General features: G+C 41.7%; 1 protein-coding gene across 1 annotated transcript; it reads left to right on the top strand.

Annotated features, from left to right (window-relative positions):
- Positions 1 to 9,543: 9,543 nt before the first annotated feature.
- On the top strand, positions 9,544 to 10,179 carry LOC135435499 (calcineurin B homologous protein 1-like). Its single transcript, XM_064692585.1, has one exon. It carries the CDS (start codon positions 9,544 to 9,546, stop codon positions 10,177 to 10,179), a length of 636 nt encoding a protein of 211 aa, XP_064548655.1.
- The last annotated feature ends 12,321 nt before the right edge of the window (positions 10,180 to 22,500 follow it).

The raw sequence follows: 22,500 nt of genomic DNA, 5'->3' as shown, positions 1-22,500 counted from the left end.
CACCAGCCGTGCCCCTATGGCAGTGTTGCCAGATGCATTCGCTTGCGGTCACAACTGTCTATTTTTCTAAGGGATTCTTTAAACAGCGGTTTTTCTCTTGCTTTTACTTTTATTTCATATATTTTTTTTCTGCTTTTCTTGGCCCTTATTTGATTTAATGATTAAGCAAACACACTGACAGTTAATCGCTCTTACTTAACTTTAATTAATACATGCCTTAAGTGCCCCTTTTCCCAAATAACTTTGTCAGTGACGTGTTTTGAGTCTGCAGCTAAGAGGGCAGATGTAGAGATGTAGAGAATTAAGTATTTGTAGGTGAAAATTTAAAAATAATCTTAATCTCTATATATGAAACTGTTTGTCCTGAATGACTGACTGACTGACTGACTGAATGACTGACTGACTGACTGATTGGCTGATTGACTGATTGATGATCAAGGCATAGCCCAAAAGTTAGAGCTGAAATTTGCATTTTAATTATCTTATGTGATTGAGGTGCACGCCAAGATGTTCTCTTGGCGAATTCCACCCGCAAGTGTGGAAAAATCGTGAAAAAAAACGTTTGTATATATCTTTTCCATTTACCAAACCAAATAGCCTGAAGCTGTTTCACACAATTCGGAAAGTCTGATGAAAATGGGGCTCAAGGATTTGATGATTTAAGTTTTTTCTATTTCCAAAGATATTTATGAAAAATCATGCGTGACGTGTTTCACCCATTTCGCAGATTCCAAGCTTTCGCTGTGCAAAATACGATTCAAAGTTTGTTTGTCTGACTTTGCTTTGAATTTAATTTAAAAGCCAACTTAATGAATACGTCTTTCAGCGATTTTCGGAATTCCACCCGCAATTGTGGAAATTGAAGGAGAAAGGTTTCGTCCGTTGCGGCTGCGAACTTATTTCCAAGGATTTCAGCGAGAATTGATATGATAGGTGTTTCACACTTTCCGTTCCCTTTGGACTATAAAATCGGGTCTAGCTTCCCGATGCGCCTGATATATGCGCCTGGCGTTATCTTCTTCTGCCACATCGGGCCACGTCTCTGCCCCGTTTTCTACCAATCTGGCAACTCTGTCCCACACAGACGACGCCTGTGCTAGTCGACGCTTGCTTGTTGATTTTACTCTGTCGCTGTTTACTTTGGTTTTGTCTCCTCGTTCTAGTTTGTTTCGGCCCTCTCCCCCTCCCTCGTGCCCCCCCCCCCCCCTTCGTGCCCCTCGCCCGGTTTCTATCGCTTTGCTTGGGCGATTTTAATGCGTCTGCTGCGTTTTGGTGACCCCAAAAGAAGCAAAAAAGTATGCTATGGTTTTTTTTTATTGCCCCTGCCGCGTCTTGTAATGACTTTGTCATGCATCGGGCAACATGCCACGCACCAAAATAAAGCAACTTTGATACAAAATGTGGCTTAAAGCAAACAACAGCAAAATTGTTAACAAACTTCTGCGAGATGCGCTGCGAAACATCAACTCGAAACAGGTGAAGAAAACAAAAACGAATTCTGTTTCATTGGTAGAAATAAGCTCTATCGATAGAGTGTATAAAATGCGCTTGGATTTCAATGCGAAAAAAATTTGTTGAAAGCTTTCAAAGCACATTAAAGCTTTGCATAATGTTGTTTTAAGCCAAAACCTCTTTGATGAGAACAGCTCAACGCAATGGCATTAGCTGTAATTTTCTTAATTAAATGAAAGCACATGAAAGCTTTTATTAAAAAAAATAACATACGCTGTAACGCCAAGTATTTATAAATGAGCGGAAAGCTTTGAAAGCGCATAAAAGCTCCAGCTAAGCCATCTTTAAGTCTCTACAAGCTTTTTAGCCAAAAGCTCTAGGATTGTGTAGATAATGTGTTTATAGTAGGAAAGGGGCAAAAGGCTAATATCATTGGGTTTCTGCTGGTAAAGCTTTAAAGCTTAAGGTAAAATGATATATTTTGCATACTTAAATGAAAATCACTTTAAGCTTAAATCTTGACTTGCGAGCTTTCACTTAAAGCAATGCATTTTTGCAGTTAAATAAAAATAAATTGTATTAAAGCCTAGGCTGCGAGCAAGACGCACTTAAAGCTCCCACCTAAATAAAAGTAATTTAATTTAAGTGCTAACAACTTCAAGTCCTTAAGGCTTAGAGCAAGTGCATTTGAAGCAGTTAATGTAATAAGATCTGCAAGACTGCTTTTTACAGCTTAAGCATTAAAAAGCTCCTCAAAGCTTTTAGTTCAGTTTGAGCTGGTTAAGCACAGCAGTTGGTATATTCAATATTTAATAGTTAACGTTTAAAGCTGAAAAGCTTTGAGAAACAGCTTTAAGAAGCTTTAATTGCAGAAAGCTTCTTGCAGCTTTTGTCAGATTGAGCCCAGCAGCTGATAAAATGAACATTGATTAAAACCTAAAGCTCGCAAGCTTTACGTATGAACTTTCTACTGCTTCGCTAACTGAAAGCATCTGAAAGCTTTCAGCGAGCGTCTGCTTGGGATTAGCCTGCGTGAAGGGTATTTGAAGTGCGCCAAAGAAAAATGTGTCATGTTTCCTTGTGTGTGTGTGTGTGTGTGTGTGTGTGCGTGTGCGACATGCTATATTAATATTGTTGTGCTTGTTGCGGCTTGGCTGTTATTGTTGGCGTTGTTGCGAAAAGCGCAGTCTGTGCAAGCGTTGCAAAAGCGCGACGTTAAGGTCCGGATAAGGGCAAGGGTTGGGCGGGGGGGGAGGGGTTGAGGCTGGGCCTGTGGGGCACTTTTGGCGTCTCTTTAACATGGCCAATAATAGAGTTGACCGCAAAAGCAACAGGCCGCAAGCAGCTGGCGCAGCTGGAGGCCACTTGGCCAGACCCCAGCCCTTAAAAGGGCATTAAAAAATAACAAAAAAAAAAAGAGAGCTTAAAATAAAAGAAGTCGCATAACAGAAGCGATAACTAACTAAATAAATAACATAAATTAACTACATTTGTAGACAATTTTGTCTGTTAAGTGTAAAACTTTGTGTTGTTGGCTCTGGGCTCTCTCTATCCGGCAAGGCAAATGGGTTAAAAGTGTCAGGGGTCAATATGGTGGCGGAGGGGGGGGGAAGGCGGGGATGGGCTGGATTTAGCTGGTGTAAAAATTTTCACGGTTGATGCGTCTTGTGTCGTCGTCCTCGTTGGCAAATGGGCAAATGGGCAAATGGGCAATGGCAATGGCAATATAACCATATGGAGGCCACACACACACACACACATGCATGGAGCATATATGAAGAGGGGCTGTGTGTGTGTGTAGGGGGGAGGGGAGAGGGGAGAGGGGCGGACTGTGGGGCAATGTTGTGACATCAAATGTTCATGTTAACAACTTTTCTAAAACTCAATGAGCTGTTGTTTGTGTTGTTGCTTGCCGCCTTGGCTTGACTCTACACACACACACACACACACACGCACACACACACACATATAGTTAGTGAGTGTGGCAGAGGTGAGTCAGAGGGAGGGTGAGTGCGAGTGCGAGGGGTCACAGACGCACACAGTCAGCGAGGCGCAAACACGTCGAGTGTTTTGTAGCAAATAATTTTGCACAAAGTTCTCGCCTTAACGATTTGAACACATGTTAACATGAAGAGTAACAGCAACAACAACAATGTGCCCCAGCATAGCCTGGCAGATAGGATAACAACAAGGATAACACTTCGACATGATAATAAATATGGTTGAGGGCGCGGGCGCGACCAGACAACTAGACTTTCAGCTTCCCAACTTGTGCCCGCAAAACTAATACAGACAGCGGGATCTGGAAGACCTAAATGGGCAGCTAGTGCATTTAGAGAATTATGATGCCAATTAAAATTTAAATCAAATACAATTATGTGAGATGAAGAGAAGAGAGGAGAAGAGAGGAGAAGAGAGGAGAAGAGAAGAGAAGAGAAGAGAAGAGAAGAGAAGAGAAGAGAAGAGAAGAGAAGAGAAGAGAAGAGAAGAGAAGAGAAGAGAAGAGAAGAGAAGAGAAGAGAAGAGAAGAGAAGAGAAGAGAAGAGAAGAGAAGAGAAGAGAAGAGAAGAGAAGAGAAGAGAAGAGAAGAGAAGAGAAGAGAAGAGAAGAGAAGAGAAGAGAAGAGAAGAGAAGAGAAGAGAAGAGAAGAGAAGAGAAGAGAAGAGAAGAGAAGAGAAGAGAAGAGAAGAGAAGAGAAGAGAAGAGAAGAGAAGAGAAGAGAAGAGAAGAGAGAGAGAAGAGAAGAGAAGAGAAGAGAAGAGAAGAGAAGAGAAGAGAAGAGATAACAACCATGATTGAGGGTCATATCAATCAAATTGTATACTCTTGTATTTGCACAAACTTAATATCTATACACAGAAAAAGTCTTGGGTTTGAACCAGTAACCCGCACGCACAAAGTCTCAGGTTCAAGCCCTCATTCTACCTAGATTTCCTTCGGGGGTTTATACAATTTATAGCACAATTTCGCTGAGTGTACTCAATGGTTGGCTCGCAAGAGTTGGTCTAGTTTTAAAACAATTATGGGCGTGGCTGTGAGATGGAGGTGGGCGGCTCGAAACTTGGCCAAAATGATCAACAGCCGAACAAATCTGTGCGTTGTCATTTGCTGCAGCCATTCGCAACGTTGGCCCCGACAGCCGGACAATTTGCAGCAGGTGGGCGGCTGCCAAAGTGGGGCGTCGGGGAGGAGGGGGGGGGGCGGATATAGCCTGGTTTATATGACGGCTAATAAAACAGGCAGCTAGGCGAAATGTTCATTCGTATGCAGCGAATGGGACGCCGGCGAATGCCAATTTCGCATACCAAATTCTATCTCTCTCTCTATATATATATATATATATTTATATATATTTCCTTTTTTTAAGGGGGGAGGGGAGGGGGCGGGGCGAGGCGTATTGCGTATTTGGAACACGTTTAAGCAGCTGCTGCAAATGCATGAAAAGCAATAATGCAAAAGGAAAAGTAAGTGGAAAAGACGACGACCAATGGAACAAAAGATGCAAACAGAAGCGTGACAAAAAAGAATAAGCTGAGAAAGTGGCACAAGCGGCACAAATACTTCTAACGAATATTCAATACACTATCTTAGTCACAATCGGGTTCTTAGGCCAGCTCCGAGACACGATCTAGCTAATCCTTCCTTTCGGTTATCCTATTTCGATGATCACAATTGACAGCTCAGTTCTCTATCGAACCAGCTTGTCGTTCTTTACTTTTACAACTCCGTTATAATGTTATAATAACAATAATAAAATCATATTTACATCTTGAGAGAGTTAATTCAATTCCATTATGATATTCCCATCTTATACAAACAATTTCTGAAACCAAGTTTCTGTGCTAAAACATATGGAAATATGGTTAAACTAATCGAGCGCCTTTTTAATTTCCGTTCTTATTTCATTTTACTTAATTTTCAGGCTAATTTACGCTCATATTCCGCCGCCGCGGGTGAATTCAAAGGAAAATATGAGCACAATAAACGGGCAATCTTTTAATGTCCGTACTTATTTTATTTCATTTCACGCTAATATTCCACCCTTGCGGGTGACTTCGTATTCGGTAAAGCTGTTTTGAAAAGCTTTGCAAAAGAGCTTTTAAATAGAGCTTTTGCGCATACAGCCTTATACATAAATCTACAATGAATTTTCACCAATTTCTCTGTCAACGAGCTAGAACGAGCCTTTAATCAATTTCCACTAATTTTCCACACAAATGTGTGGAATTTGTGCACAAAACGCTTAAAGGTAGCTACAGTCTTCGAGCTTTTACACCGTCAATCAGTCAGTCAGTCAGTCAGTCTGTAAATCAAGGCAAATAGTTAGCTGGCAACCGTATCTTAGGTATCCAATGTGAAATTCAAAGTACCCGCAATGAGGGTATTCGTGACAATGTAAAATTGGCTAGCTAAATTATGGGTAGTTCACATAGATTGAGTTACGACTGTCGGTGCGTTGCTTTGTGGCCATAACGATGCTCGGATCGCTTGGATGCAGTGGCAATCAGCAGGCAGGCGGATCCAGTGCAGCCGAAGCAGCTGCAGCAGCTGTGGCAACTCTGGCAAAGGATCAGCTTAGGATGCACTTTGCGCCGCGTCGCGTTAAATATTAAGCAATTGTCAAGTAGCCTGCTTATGCATGCCATATTCGATTCGATGCCAGGTGGCCAGGGTTGCCACATCTGTACGCAAAGTGGATAAGCTGCGCCGCTAAGCTGCCACCCGCGGCGCCAGCCAGCGATTTCTCTGTCAGTTGGCACCTTAACAGACACACGTGTCAACCGATTTGACAGCAGCTACCACCTGCGACACCCCACGGCCTGTGACAGCCACACGTAGCCAGTGTCGAGGTGGCGACGAGTTGACAGTCAGCGCATCAAACGTTGCTACCTTTAGTCTATGCATCGCTTGGCGTGGGTGGATGCACGAATAGATTGAGCGGGGTAGGGTAGTGTGAAGTACTGGGTAGTGGGTAGCAGGTACTGGCTAGTAAGTAGTCAGTATCTGGTAACGCGTAACGCGTAACGGGTATTGGGTAGCGGGTGTTGAGAAATGAGTAGCGGTTACTGGGTAACGAGTAACGAGTAACGAGTAGCGGGTAACCGATATCGGTAAACGGGTAGTGAGTAACCGGTACTAGCTGGGCAGTAACCGCTACTGGCTAAGAGGCACGGGTAACGAGTAACACATAACGGCTAGAGAGTAACGAGTATCGGGTAAGCGAAAGTATCGGTAACTGGCTATTGAGTAACGATGGGGTTGCGAGTAAAAGTTAACGAGTAACAGTTAACAAACTAACGGATAGCGAGTATTGGATAACAATTAACATATAATGAGTAAATGGTAACGAGTAACATTTAATGAGTAAATGGTAAATGGTAACGAATAACATATAATGAGTAAATCGTACCGAGTAATGTGTAGAGGCTAGTAAGTACTGTGTAAGAAACAGTTAACAAGTAACCTATAACGAGTAATGGGTAACAGGTAACTTTTAATGAGTAAATGGTAACGAGTAACATTTAATAAGTAAATGGTAACGAGTAAATGGTAACGAGTAAATGGTAACGAGTAAATGGTAACGCGTAATAGGTGAAGGATAGTAAGTACTGGGTACTGGCTAGGGAGTAACGGGTACTAGTTAAGGAGTAGTGGGTAACGAATAACTGGTACCGCGCAGCAGACACCGGATAACGGGAAGCGAGTAACAGGAATGGGCTAGCGAATATTGGCTAGCGAGTGTTGGGTATTGGTTAAGGGGTAGCGTGGACTGGGAACGGTTTGTGGGTAACGATTAATGGCGATATGGCAACGAGTGACTGATAAAGGGTAGTGAGTAGCGGTGACTGGCTGGCAAGTAACGGGTACTGAGGTAGCGGGTATTGAGTATTGAGTACAGGCTAGCGAGTAACGGGAACTGAGGTAGCGGATAACGGATATAAGGTAACGAGTAACAAGTAACGGGTAGTAAGTAGCGGTTACTGACATGCGAGTAACGGGTACTGAGGTAGCGGGTATTGAGTAGTGAGTACAGGCTAGCGAGTAACGGTTTGTGGGTAACGGATATCGGATAATGACTGGCGTATACTGGTTAAGGAGCAGCGAGTACCGTTTAACTGTTAGTGGGTAACGGGTACTTGCTGCTATGCAGTTAATAAAAAGTACCATTGTTCTTCGTTGTTCATTTTACATACATTTCTCACTCTCTCTCTCTCTCTCTCTCTCTCTCTCTCTCTCTCTCTGTTTCTCTCTCTGTCTTTCGCGCTCATCTCTTTGGCTGTTCATTGTGCGCTTTTATTATTATAAAATACGCATGAGTTAGTGTGCATATTTCATGGATTTTGTGTGTAAAGGGATAAAAATGCAATCAGTCGCAAAAACCAGCAAAGTGAAACAGACAAAAAAGCGTGCGCGACACGAATTTCGAGAATGCAGAGAATGCAAGAGAGGGAAAGTGCGAAAGTGCGATTTGCACATCAACACCCTACCCCTCCCCTCCCGCCTCCCCACCCCCTCAGCCCAGGTCCCCTGCCGTCGCGTGCATTTATTTAGTTACACAAATTGCACTTACAACTTAATTTTCATATCCGGGATGAAGCAAAGTGTGTCCCTAAAATTCGTGGGCCGCTCGTAAAATAACTCGTAATATATCTTTATTATTTTTAGCGACAATTCAAGCATTTAGAAAGTCAGACAACGGCGTATTGTGCTTTAAGCGCAACTAATTGAATTGAGAGTGAGCTAATGATTGAGCTTAAAGTTAAGTGAGCTTTGATTGCATTGAAGCTCTAAGTGAAGCTTGTCGCCTTAAGCTCGTAGCTTTGCTTTGTAGAACGTTAAGTAGAGCTTTAATTGAGCTTGGTAGAGCTTTAAGCTCTAAAGCGAGCTTTAATGTGCACACATATATTACGCTTTGAGTCGAGTGAGTTTTCTTCTGTTGAGCACACATCAATTAAGCTTCAAGTATAGCTTCAAGCCTTAAGAGAGTTTTATTTGGCATACACAGATTAAGCTTTCAGTAGAGCTTTACGCTTTAACTGAGCTTTAGTATGTTTAGTTTGTATCTATTGAGCTTCGAGTGGAGCCTTAGTGAACTTTTTGTGTATTGCATATAATATATTAAGTTTTGAGTAGAGCTTTAAGCTATAAGTGTGCTTTATAAGCAAAGCTCATATTAAACCTAGTTCTTACAGCCAGATCAGGCTTACTTTAAGTAGAGCTTTCAGCCTTGTTAGAGTTTTATATGTGCTTTTGAAGTTAACTCAATAATTTGAGGCCTTAAAGGGAGCTTTAAGCTGTAAATAGATGCTTGTAAAAACTAAAGTGTTTTCCAAACTGTAGTCGTATATGAAAACAAGCTAGCATAAAGATATATGTCAAATTTGTTATGTTTTAAATAATATTTAATTACGATCTCTTAAGTCTACTCCTCTACTCAAGTCGATTGGTTGAAAGACTCAAAAGTTCTATAAGATTCTTTTTCGCGCATTTTCCGAGCTTTTTGGTTAATTTTTCAACTCTCCTTATACGTTTAGTTTGGTTCAAATAAATCTATTCAAATTGTTTTTTGTGTCATTTCTTTTCTCGGTACAGGCTCGCCTGGTTTAGCTGCTGCTGGTTCGGTTCACGGTTCCAGGCGCGAACTAGTTCGATATCAAATCGGTTTGCAGCCTTGATGAGAATCGAATGACATTTGTTAATCAACAACATGGGCAGGCTAAGAGAAAATGGTAAAAATAAAAGCTAGACCGTTCTCTCTCTCGCTCTCTCACACAGTCGCTTTCGCACTCGCTCACACACTCTCTTTCCTCTCTCTCTCACTCTCACTCTCTCGCTGCTTTCATTCTCTTTCGCCCTCTCTCTGCCTCTCTCTCTGCTTCTCAGAGAATAGTCACAAATCTTGACTAAATATAGTGAGAAAGTCGTCGTTGTTGGAGTTGTTGGAGCTGTTGTTGTTGTTGTTGCTGCTGCTGCTGCTGCTGTCTTTTTCGTGTCGTGTCGTGTCGTGCCGTGTCGTGCCGTGCCGTGCCGTGTCGTGCTGTTGCCATTTATGTGCTCTGTGCTCTGTGCTCTGTGCTCTGTGCTCTCCCAATGGGCATCGTCGCATCGCGCCATCTCAGCGCTGAGAAGCTACAGGAGATCCAGAACGAATCGGGCTTCTCGCCGCTGCGCATCGACTATCTGCTGGGCCAATATCAATCGCTGGAACGTGACACCGAGGGCCGGGTGCTGCGCAGCGAGCTGCTGAAGGTGCCGCCGGTGGCGGCGCATCCCCTTGCCGATCGTCTGGTCGATGTGTATCTGCATCCATCGCTGGGCTTTCGCCATTTCATGCACGGCTTATCCCGCTTTCGGCGCAGCGAGCCGCTGCAGCGTAAACTGCAATCCCTGCTGGGCATGTACGATACGGACGCCGATGGGCTGCTCAGTGCGGATCAGTGCGATGAGCTGCTCGGCCGGCTGCCGGCGACGCGACGCGAGCTCCGCTCGATGCGCTGGAAGCTAAAGAAGCTGATGGCCGCCCAGGCCCTCGAGCAGCCCGAGCGGGACAGCGAGCCGGAACGGGAACGGGAACGGGAACAGGAACGGGAACGGGAGCAGGTGGAGCTGCCGCAGCTGGAGCAGCTGCAGCTGGAGCAGCAGAAGGGCTGCATCAACTGCGACGATTTGGGCTACATAACACGCGACCTGGATCTCGATCAGAGCCTCTCGCTGCGCTTCAACTAGACAGCCATATATACATATATATGTATGTGTGTGTGTGTATATATGCATGCCCTACATTATACACTGCTTCCCCCTACCACGCCCCCCTTCCCCCACCCCCTCCGCCGCCGCCTGCCGCCAGCAAGTGGGCGTTCGCATAACATCACGTTGCCAAAAGTTTTCACATAAACGCAAAAGTTAAGTCATTCCTGAAAATTGTTTCTTCCAATTTACTTGCCAAGCACTTCAGCCAGCGACAGAGACGGCAATAGCGAGTGCCACAGCGAAGGAGAGAGCGAGAGAGAGAGAGCGAGAGAGAGCGTGAGAGCGGGCGCAGACTGCACTTCAAGGGGCCACTTGGCTTGTGTGTGTGCGTGTGCATGTATGTGTGTGTGTGTGTGTGTGTGCGTGTGTGTGTGCTTTTTGGCTGCATATTACACACACACGCACACGCACACCCTCTGAGGCTAGAGCTCACCTGTTACCCGTTAGCCTTTTAGCTGTGTGTGCGTGCGTGTGTGTGTGTGTGTGTGTGTGACATACTGCATATGCATTGCCTTGTCAGCTCATTGGCCATTTGGGTGTCATTCATCCCATTGAGTAATTGGCAACGCCACGCAAACGCAACTCCTTTTTGAAGTCCGGCAACGCCGGCTGCTGCTGCTGCTGCTGCTGTTGTCTTTGCCACACTGTGAAGTTGCTTTGCATGGCCTTTGGCGCGTCGAGTCGATTGGCAAGCGGAGCTGAATGCTTTCAACTTTGCAGCTCACTTCATTTATTTGCTCTTGATCCAAAACAAAAACAAAACCAAAAAAAAAAAACAAAAACAAAAAAAATCTAAAACTAAAACAAACCCATTTTTATACAAATAAACTGGAGCTATTTTGATCGGGAAACAATCGAAACGCTTCGCAGGCGAAATTGAATTTGTGCGTTTTATCCTGAGCCACAATTGTTGAAGCCTTATGCCATATTGAATACAGGGTATTATGCTATGCTCATATCATGGGAAGCAGACAACTTTGAGCCCAGAAAGTATACCCTATATATGTATGTACACATATTTTTGATTGTGTCCATAGAAGTCCATAGCTAAGTTCGTCGAATTTAATGCAAACTATTTACTTATTCTAGTCTAGTTTTTGCTAGGAAAAAGCTGTTCGGCGAATTTCACATGTTCTCAAATATCTTCGAAGGTATTCAATCCTAAATTTGAATTTTAATTTATTAGAATATTATGCTGGAATAGATTATCATCATTTTCCATTACGCAACATTAAAACTTATTTCATTATTATGATTCATATATATATTGTAATAGTATGATTTTCTTTATTGATTTAACTTATTTTTGGGTTGCCTTTTTGTTTTAACAACACGTCTTCTTACTGCTAGTACTGTAGAGAGACTGCCTTCCACTTCTTCTCCGCAGCCGCTTTTCTTTATCGATATTACATTTGCTTCATTATCGATATATACTTATCGTACTGTTATAATTAACATAGATAGTGACACTATAATACCCTGGCTAGGGTTACCAATGATGCTCTTATCCTATTACAATATAATGCTGATTTTGGCTTTATAAAATATTTAGAATTACTTATGAAATGCTTCTATTTACAGAAGAAAACAAAGTCTGAACCTTAAATCTTCTCTTCTCTTCTCTTCTCTTCTCTTCTCTTCTCTTCTCTTCTCTTCTCTTCTCTTCTCTTCTCTTCTCTTCTCTTCCCTTCTCTTCTCTTCTCTTCTCTTCTCTTCTCTTCTCTTCTCTTCTCTTCTCTTCTCTTCTCTTCTCTTCTCTTCTCTTCTCTTCTCTTCTCTTCTCTTCTCTTCTCTTCTCTTCTCTTCTCTTCTCTTCTCTTCTCTTCTCTTCTCTTCTCTTCTCTTCTCTTCTCTTCTCTTCTCTTCTCTTCTCTTCTCTTCTCTTCTCTTCTCTTCTCTTCTCTTCTCTTCTCTTCTCTTCTCTTCTCTTCTCTTCTCTTCTCTTCTCTTCTCTTCTCTTCTCTTCTCTTCTCTTCTCTTCTCTTCTCTTCTCTTCTCTTCTCTTCTCTTCTCTTCTCTTCTCTTCTCTTCTCTTCTCTTCTCTTCCCTTCTCTTCTCTTCTCTTCTCTTCGCTTCTCTTCCTCTCCTTTTTTATCTCTCCCTGTTTATCTCTCTGTCTTTCAGTCTCTCTCTCTCTCCCTTTCTGCCTCTATCTCTTCCTCCCCTGCCTACCTCTACCTCTTTCTCTTTCTCTCCCTAATTCTCTCTCCCTCACTTACTCTCTCTCTATCTATCGCTCTCTCTTTCTCTCCCTTGCTCAAATCACACATTAAATAAATTTCTGAACGCATTTCGCGTTTCGCTAATTTAAATTTAATAAATTCACACACATGCATACGCTACCCTCTCACACCTTCCCCCCCCCCCCCCTACCCCCTATCACCTCCCCTTCCCAATCCGACCCCTTCCAGCAGGCTCGCATCGCTCGCATCATCAGTTGAAGCCTTCACGTATTTTGGCATATGTCAAAAATAATTTCGTTGCCAACATTTTGACAGCTTCTCATGCAAACACTTGGCCAGGGCCAGGGCCAGGGACAGGGCCGGGGCCAGAAACCGAGCGGCCAACCTATGCCATCAACAGGGGAGAGCTGAAACGGAGCGAGAGGTGGAGGGGGGAGGGGGGTAGGCAACGCCTGATATTTGGGGTTTGTTATTCATTTGCTCGCAGCCGAGTGGCAAAGCTTTTTGTTTGTTTGTTTTCTCTTCTTTTTTTTTCCTGCGCAGTCATCGGGCAAACATTTTGCCACATCAATAGAAAGACACATTACCAGGCTCCAATACGAAATAAAAAGAAAAACACGAGTGAGAACATTCCAGTCGAGTGCACACGACTCCGCAATACTCTGTTTACCGACAGAAAAAAGGTTAAATTAGTCGAAACGAGCATTTATCTCAGCTGCGAACCAGCAAAACGCGCCACAACGGTTCAAACCCAGACTTCCAATCAGTTTTTTTAACGCGAACCGAACCTTAAAGCAAGCCAAGTTTTCCAAATCACAATTAAACTTAAGAACAGGGCAAAAAATTGTATTTGTATAAAGAAATCTTTTAGCCACAGAAGAATTCTGCATTTAAAATTAAACTTGGAAATAAGTTAAATGTGAGCCAAAACCCCAATTCAAGGATGTAGAAGATCTAAAGACATGCACTGCGACAACTTCTTTCCCAGCTCGGATCTAACTAACTCTCAGACTTTCAATATGCTCGTCTTTCCCCGCCGCGAACAGTGTATAGAAAAGAACGTTCCCAGCCTTTCTGCTGCTGCTCTGGCAACATTTGCTGCGGCATCATCGCTTTAATATGGAAAATCATGAAGAAAAAATCGCTGCCCAGCCGATTTTTCATGATGTCATGCAGCATGCATACCCCCGCCTTCCCCCCCTTCCGCCTTCCGCCTTCTGCTGTGGGGGGAGATTACGAAATTACCAAAATTAAGAGCACATTTTTTGAATGGTAGCCTCAGCTCTGCTCCTCGCCCAACTCAATACCTTTTGTATGTGCAAATTAATGAAATTAAATCGAACTCATTTGAATGATTCGAATCTTGACCCCTAAGGCAAGGCGGCGTCTGTGTGCTTAACCTCCCCCCCCCACCCCCTCCGTCTTCCCTTTCTGGCTGCTCCACCTGCCTGAACCACCTTGTCATTTCACACATTCGCCGAGGGCAGGCCCTAAATGCATATCAGCGAGACCAAATCTGTGGGCCCTAGCCGGGCTAGAGATGAGCGCGTGTCGTTATCTTTTCTCTTTCATTCACGAAGCTCCCTTGTGAATCGATAAATATCGAGATTCAGTTACACAAATTGAGCTTATCGAACAAGATATACAAATTTGCTGTCCAGGCTCTCGTATCGTACACATAGATGAGCAAATGTATCATATTATGGTTGCCTACCAAACAATCAATTTATCGATACATCGATATATCGATTATTAGATTCCGATAGGTTTAAATCCACATAAAAATATATTTTAGCTAATGATTTTTCATCCCTTTAAGCGTTTGCTGTGTGCTTAAATCAAAAAAAAATAAATCGATAACTAATCGAAGCACAAACGATTATATTCGATTTATTTACAGTTTTCGTGATCAGAACTTTCAGCTTAATCTGTCTGACAGCTTGATGTCAATAAATCGATAAATATCGATTTTCAGTCACAGATATTGAGCACATCGAATAAATCGATATATCAATATATCGATCATGATTATAGTAAGCTATGCAAAATCAACAAATAAATCGATAACTAATCGAAGCACAAACGATTATATTCGATTTATTTACAGTATGCGTGATCAGAACTTTCAGCTTAAGCTGTCTAACAGCTTGATGTGGTCAAATGACGACAAAATCTTTTACAAATCGATAACTATCGATTTTCAGTCACAAAAAATGAGCCTATCGAACCGGTTTTAAGCACAAGATATACCTAATTTGCTGTCTGGTACTGAGAAATTTTATCACATTATGGTTAACTTCAGCCGCGCCTCACTCTCCGATAAATCAGCTTGATTTTCGTCACTTTTTTGACCAGCATAATGAAAGCAAAGAAGTTATTGAAAAATTAATTAACCAACGAGTTCGTGTACGAAAGAAACACGTGCTTAGCTCAGCTTCGTGAACACGAAAGCCAACACCAAAGGCAAAAGGAAACCTATGTGGAATGGATCGCTTGCGGCTTGCGGGGCGACTGAGTTGGGATTGGGGGTGACTTTTGGATGTTTTTTGTTTGTTTGGTTTATTTGTTGTTGTTGTTGTTTTTGTTTTGCCCTGTTTTCACTTTCGACATCGCGTTAATACGTATGAAATTGTTTGGTGATGGAATCTCGGACGTGATGTGAATATTGTGAATTAATTGCAAACGAAGAGCTGAAGCTGAGGTTAAAGTTTTGCCTTCGTTGCGACTTAAATTTTTTGTTCCATCAAAACAGAAAAACAACTGCCTGCCCCGCCCCCGCTGCCACGCCCAGCGTATCGATGAACAGCAAAAATTAGCTACAAACGGAAGTGTGCTCAGTGCGAGGAAATGGGAGGAGCCAGTGAATCAGTGAATCAGTGAATCAGTGAATCAGTGAATGAGCGAATCCGAATCCGAATCCGAATGCGAGTCCGAATGCGAGCTGTGCTAAGCTCTGTCTACCCCCCCCCCCCCTGCCCACGCCCCTGCCCCCGCCCCCTTTGCCGCCATTTAGGCACTCTGCTCCGCTGGCCGAATCCCTTTGTGTCCTTGTTTCCCGGTCTGTCGGCAATTTTCTGCCCTTGTCCAATGTGGGCTTTAATGGTGGCAAACCAGGCCGAATGCAGAGCTCTGATTAACACTTTCTGCTGCTTAAACGTGTTTTGGTTTTTGTCCTGTTCCCTCATTAAAGCTGACAAACTTTAAACTTTCATTCCACTAACGGTTTATTGACAACAGTTAGAAGAACTTTTATTCAGCATTGACATTGCATCTCATTGCTCAGGGTAACACTTTCCAACACTGGCACAATTCGAATGGATTTGGCTCACATACGAATTTTAATGTTGATCACAATTATTTGAAAAATGACAATGGCAATGGTGATAACTAATGAACAGTGAATAATGACAATGACAATGATGATAAATTATGAATAAGGATAATGATTGTCAATGAACAATGACAATGACAATAATAATAAATAATAAATAATTACTTTGAAAATAATGATAAATGAAATATAATAAATAATGACAATTGCAATAATGATAAGTAATGAATAATGAATAATGACAATTACATTGACAGTGATGATATATAATAAATTATGATAATGATTGTCAATGATGGTAAACATTGAATAATGACAATGACAATAATGATAAATAATAGCAATGACAATGACAATGATGATAGCTAATGAATAATGACATTGATGATATATAATGAATAATGTTAATGATTGTCAATAATGATCAATAATGACTAATGAATAATTACAATGATTATTTAAAATAAATAATGACAATGACAGTGATGATAATGACAAAAATAATAATTGAAATAATTGAAAAATAGCTTTAAAATTTCCAAGCTATCAGCATAAGAAATAAACTGCAATGCAATTTGTCGAGAAAACTATCCGCATGCGGGCTTGCGGCCAGAAGGAAAGGTGTGAATTGGCTCTCACCTCGCCGAGCCTCAGATGTAAGAGCCCGCAACTCTTGGCCCAACGCCTTCGGCGCAACCGCCACGCCCGCAAGTTGCTTGCCTACGCGGCGTATGAGCAATGTTCCAGCCTTTGTTTTATTTCCTTTCGTTTGTACTTGTATTTTATTCTCCTTTTCCATTTTTATACCCTGAATCTATTGAAAATGGGTAAAAAAAGTATTATGCATTTGTGCAAATGTATGTAACAGGCAGAAGGAAGCATCTCCGACCCCATAAAGTATATATAATCTTGATCAGCATCAACAGCCGAGCCGATCTAGCCATGTCCGTCCGTCTGTCCGTCTGTCCGTCCGTCTGTCCGTCCGTCCGTATGTATGAACGCAAGGATCTCAGAACCTATAAGAGCTAGAGACTTGAAATTTTGGCTGTAGGTCCTCCTAGTGCCCGCGCAGATCGAGTTTGTTTCCGATATTCGATAACTTGCCCCGTTTCCAAGTAATCGATAATAAATAATATGAGCTAGAGTCACCAAACTTAACATGCAGCTTCTAGAATAATATATATATATCAAGTATCTTTCATTTTATACCTATGGCCTGTTGAAAGAAGAGGGTTCAGGGTATCCCCTAGTCGGGAGCTACCCTAGACTAGAACCTCTTACTTGTTTTCTTTTTTTTTTGGTTTGCAAAGCCCGCATCAGTTGCATTGTCAGTTGATTTGCCTGCCGTCAGTCAACAGTCACTTAAAGGACACACTGGCAAAGAGAGTGGGAGACGATGAGGGTGACCGAGGGAGAGCGAGGGGAGAGGGGGAGGGGGAGGGGGAGAGCGAGCCAGTGAGCGCTCGCGTTGTTGCAATTACGCGAATTCCCCATACACCGTTAAGAGGTTGGCCAACAAAGATTTTTCTTAGAAAACCGCAACGGCAACGCCGGCAGCAGCGGCAGCGGCAGCGGCAACGGCAGCGGCATTCCAAACTAAATTACAAACAAAAATGTTGCTTGCAACATGAAAACCAAAGCGGAAACCGCAACAGCACCAACTGAAAATGTAAACAGAAAAAAAAACAAAAAAAATACCAAAAAAAAGAAAAGGGTAAAAATAAATACAAAAAAAAAAAAACAGAACGAGATTTTACGGCACGCCGAAGACTGAATATCCTTACATATGCCTTAAGGACTTGCATATATGTGACATATATGATATACGATATACGATATACGATATACGATATACGACATACGATATGCGATATACGATATACGATATACGATATACGATATACGATATACAATATACGATATACGATATACGATATACGATATACGACATACGATATACGATATACGATATACGATATACGATATATGATATACGACATACGATATATGATATATGATATATGATATATGATATATGATATATGATATATGATATATGATATATGATATATGATATATGATATATGATATATGATATATGATATATGATATATGATATATGATATATGATATATGATATATGATATATGATATATGATATATGATATATGATATATGATATATGATATATGATATATGATATATGATATATGATATATGATATATGATAAAGGATATATGATATATGATATATGATAAAGGATATACGATATACGATATGCGATCTATGATATACGATATACGATATACGATATACGATATATGATAAACGATATACGATATACGATATACGATATACGATATACGATATACGACATACGATATGCGATATATGATATACGATATGCGATATACGATATACGATCTATGATATATGATATATGATATATGATATTTGATATATGATATATGATATATGATATATGATATATGATATATGATATATGATATATGATATATGATATATGATATATGATGATATATGATATATGATATATGATATATGATATATGATATATGATATATGATATATGATATATGATATATGATATATGATATATGATATATGATATATGATATATGATATATGATATATGATATATGATATATGATATATGATATATGATATATGATATATGATATATGATATATGCTTACTCGATCGGAACTAGTGTTTATTTGGCTAGTTCCGCACAGTTGCTCAGCCCCACAAGCTCCATGCTAATGCCATAATGCCCTTTTGAGTAGGGTATTTGGGCAAAAAAAAGGAAAAATGGAAAATGAAAATGAAATGCAGCAAAGGGCCAGCGGCAAAGGCAGCAGCAGCAGCAAGTGACTGACTGACTGACGGACTGACTGGCGGCGGCGTCTTCGAGTCGCCAGCCACTGCCACACACACACACACACACACACACACACACACACCCGCACACACTCCCACCCCCCCGCCCAACTGCCTTGCCCCCTTTGGTGCCGTAAAGGGGGGCCGCAGCGCATGCAATTTGGTGTGTGTTTCCCAAGAAACCTTTGTTGCATTATTGCCGCAATTTGCAGAAGTGGTGACGTGAGAGCCATCAGAGTGCTGCCGCCACGAGCATATTGGCTCGAAACACACAACCAGCCCCCCCCCCCCCTTCCCCACCACTCTGCCCAGTCCCCTCTGCAGTAACACGCTGCCGTCGTGCGGCAAATTCTGCGCCGTCAAGCTGCCAGACAGCCAACAAATAACAACTAAAGTTGGCAATTTGGAGGCGCGCGCGCGCGCTCTACAGAAACTAAACCCAAAGCCGTAAGAGCTGCAAAAATTTAGTCCAACAACAACAAACTGAAGAAGCAGAAGTACTGGACGAAACGAAACGAAACGAAACGAAGATGAACAAAAAAAAGCGCAGCTCATCTTCAAAAGTGGTTCGCCGGGCACAACGGGGCACTTCATAAATAACAAACAGGCAACGCACCTGAAAATCAGCCAGAAACGCATCAAGCGAAAAGTTGATTAATTTTCGTATGCTCTTGTATAGGTTCTTCTTTTTTTTTGGCGTGTGGCAACACTGGTCACGCACAGTGTTATCGATAACAGCCAAAAAGTGCCAATTACCAAAATAAGCAATTGCCACACAGCAAACTTTTGCCGTATGATTAGACCAAAAACCAACAAAAGTGCTCTGGACGGGAGTGCCCGACTAGAAGATGCCCTGCAGGCAACGGCTGTGCTTCGTCTTGCCTTCACATCACACCATGCATGGGCTATGCGCGCTCTCTATAAACTTCGGTGCTTATGGTCCGATCCATGGGAAATTCTCAGGGCAGGGCAGTAGAGCATACAACAGTGCGTATATACCCAAGCGTAAGGCTCTATCTGGGCTAAAGGAATCCAAAAAAGTGTGCGATTATTGATCTAGTATACATACATATATGAGAATGTCTCTATGAGAATATGCGTAACAAGTTTTAGCTAGCTCGATTCTTATCGATTTCATATCAAAACAGAACGAGTTATCGAGAATTTCAAAAAAAATCCGTTTGAATTGCAAAATAATACATAATAATAATAATAATAATAATAATAATAATTAAATAATAATACTTAAAGATAAAGATAGATTTATAAACTTCTCTCGCTAAATAAATTGGCACAAAACCAATATACCCTCCTTGGGCATTCTCAATGGGCTCAGGGTATTAATAAAAAAAACAAACAAACAAAGCATAACAAAAGAGCAGAAGAAAACTTACCAAGAAATGCCGCTGCAATGCAGTTCGCCTCCCCTTAACCCACTTGAAGTATGTCGGTTGTATGTCGAAGTCGTCACGAACTCATGGTCAGTTACAGCTCATGTGCATTTGCATGCCAATGTACAGTGTGTGCACGCTACACGCGACATGCACCAAAAACAAAATCGAACAAAAATCAAGTGCGAATAAATATAAATATTGTGATAAAATGCACAAATAGCATACATGGCAACAATTACGCTCATCCTTTACATCGAGTGCAAACTGTACTTGCACCTGTTTATTTGTTGTACAACAACTCAATGTAGTTAAGGTATTGTTATTCCAAAAGCTTGAATAACTGTTATCGATAAGACGTGTTATCGTTGACACGGTTGCCAAAAGATGTGATATCGATAAGTATGTTATTCAAATATCGAAAACGACATTACCGAAAACTGTGCTAGCAACTCTGGTACAAAATTGTATGATTTATCGTGTTACTCAAGTGAATAGAGTTTAATCGATAAACGTGCTATCGATAACGGAGCTATCGAAGCATGTTATATCGACATTGAATTACTATGTTATCGAAAACCATGTTACTGACATCATTGACAGCGATATTGTCTATATATGTGCTATCGATAGCTGTAATATCGATCTGCAACTTCCAAAGCTGCCGATAGGCATATGCTATCGATAAGGGAGTTATCGAAATGTGTTACATCGACATTAAACTACTATGTTATCGAAAACTCAGTTACGATATATCTGTTATCGATAGTTGTATAATGGGCAATTTCAAAAGCAAACTATAAATTCATTATATTTAGTGTGTACTGTACTTGGCTCTTAAATCTTCAATTGCATATTCTTTCTACACAAGATCTCTTTCTACCAATACCTCAACGGAGAAAAGGCTCTCACCCTAATAGTCTTCAAGCCTTCAAGTTTAAGTGCAAGCGCGTTTAGCGAGCGTTCACTGTACCAAGTGCTTGAAATGCTGGCAACAAATTTGTAGCATACTTTTGCGGGCAGCTGGCAGCCAATTGGCAGCAGGGCAGTGTCCAGTCGCCGGAGTCAATTGTTGGGGCCAACTTGAGCTCCACGCAGGCCTGCAGCCAAGACAACAGACGTGCCCATCAGCCGGACGGACCGCAGCCTGGTCGGGCTGGGGTTGGGGTTGGGGTTGGGTTGGGATTGGGGTTGGCAAGTTAACTGCAGCTGTGGCCGCAGCACTTGGACTAAGCCACCCGAGGAAGTTTGCGACTTGCCGGAGAGTTGCCAAAACAAGGCCAACTTGTGACGCAAACAACAGGAAGAGCAAGCAGCGCAAGGGCAATAATATCAAATAAATTCCAATAGAGTACAGACAGGGGGGGGGGGGGGGGGGGTGGGTTAACGGGTAACGGTACAAATCCGTACAAATTGAATAAGAACTCAATCTTGGCTACTGTCAAAACAAGTTCTTCTTTCTTTTTCTTTTTTTTTGTTTATTTTTTTGTTTTTTGGGTTCCTGGCAACCGGACACCGCGCCGGACCGTGCGACATGGCGGAAAGATAAAAAACATGGAAAAGCAAAAAAACAAGTAAGAGGGTTTAGTCTAGAGTAGCTCCCGACTAGGGGATACCCTGAACCCTCTTCTTCCAACAGGCGATAGCTATAAAATGAAAGATACTCTATATATATATATATATACTATTCTAGAAGCTACATGTCAAGTTTGCTGACTCTAGCTCATATTATTTTTTATCGATTACTTGCAAACGGGGCAAGTTATCGAATATCGGAAACAAACTCGATCTGCGCGGGCACTAGGAGGACCTACAGCTAAAATTTCAAGTCTCTAGCTCTTAAAGGTTCTGAGATCCTTGCGTTCATACATACGGACGGACAGACAGACGGACATGGCTAGATCGACTCGGCTATTGATGCTGATCAAGAATATGTATACACTATGGGATCGGAGCTGCTTCCTTTTGCCTGTTACATAAATTTGCACAAATACATAATACCCTTTTTACCCATTTTTAATGGGTTCAGGGTATAAAAAAGAGAAAATAAAGCATAAAAAACACATCGCAGCGCAGGGCAGAGTCGGAGCTATATATTGAATTGAATTGAATTGTTTGTGTATCATTATAGGCATCATCATCAATGTGCTCATCGAGTCGCCAGCTGTCCCTCGCTCGACATATATACACATATATGTACATATGTATATATATATATCTGCCCGCTTCATATTATTATAGCCCGATGGCTCTGCGATTTTGTGAAAGCATTTTAAAGCACAATTGTCTGTCGCTGTAACGGATGCATTTGCGTTTTCAAAACGAATCTATTTCCTATACGAAAATATCGAAAATTCCGATAAATATCGCTAGCTAGTTCGATTTGATATGAATCGAACCAAAATTAGATTTCACTCACATCTTTTTTAGTAGTTTTCGACGGCCTTCCAACCGAAAGCCGAACAAATATCGCTTGCTAATTCGAATTAC

This window comes from Drosophila montana, unplaced genomic scaffold, assembly GCF_035044405.1.
Source record: "Drosophila montana isolate Dmon_TW-CO22-7 unplaced genomic scaffold, ASM3504440v1 contig_3626_1, whole genome shotgun sequence".
NCBI lineage: Eukaryota > Metazoa > Arthropoda > Insecta > Diptera > Drosophilidae > Drosophila > Drosophila montana.
The sequence above is the reverse complement of the archived record's forward strand: the minus strand, read 5'-3'. Positions and strand labels throughout refer to the sequence as shown.

Bases quoted from the DNA above. Each gene is read 5' to 3' on its own strand.
- LOC135435499 (XM_064692585.1), top strand. From the start codon at position 9,544: ATGGGCATCGTCGCATCGCGCCATCTCAGCGCTGAGAAGCTACAGGAG.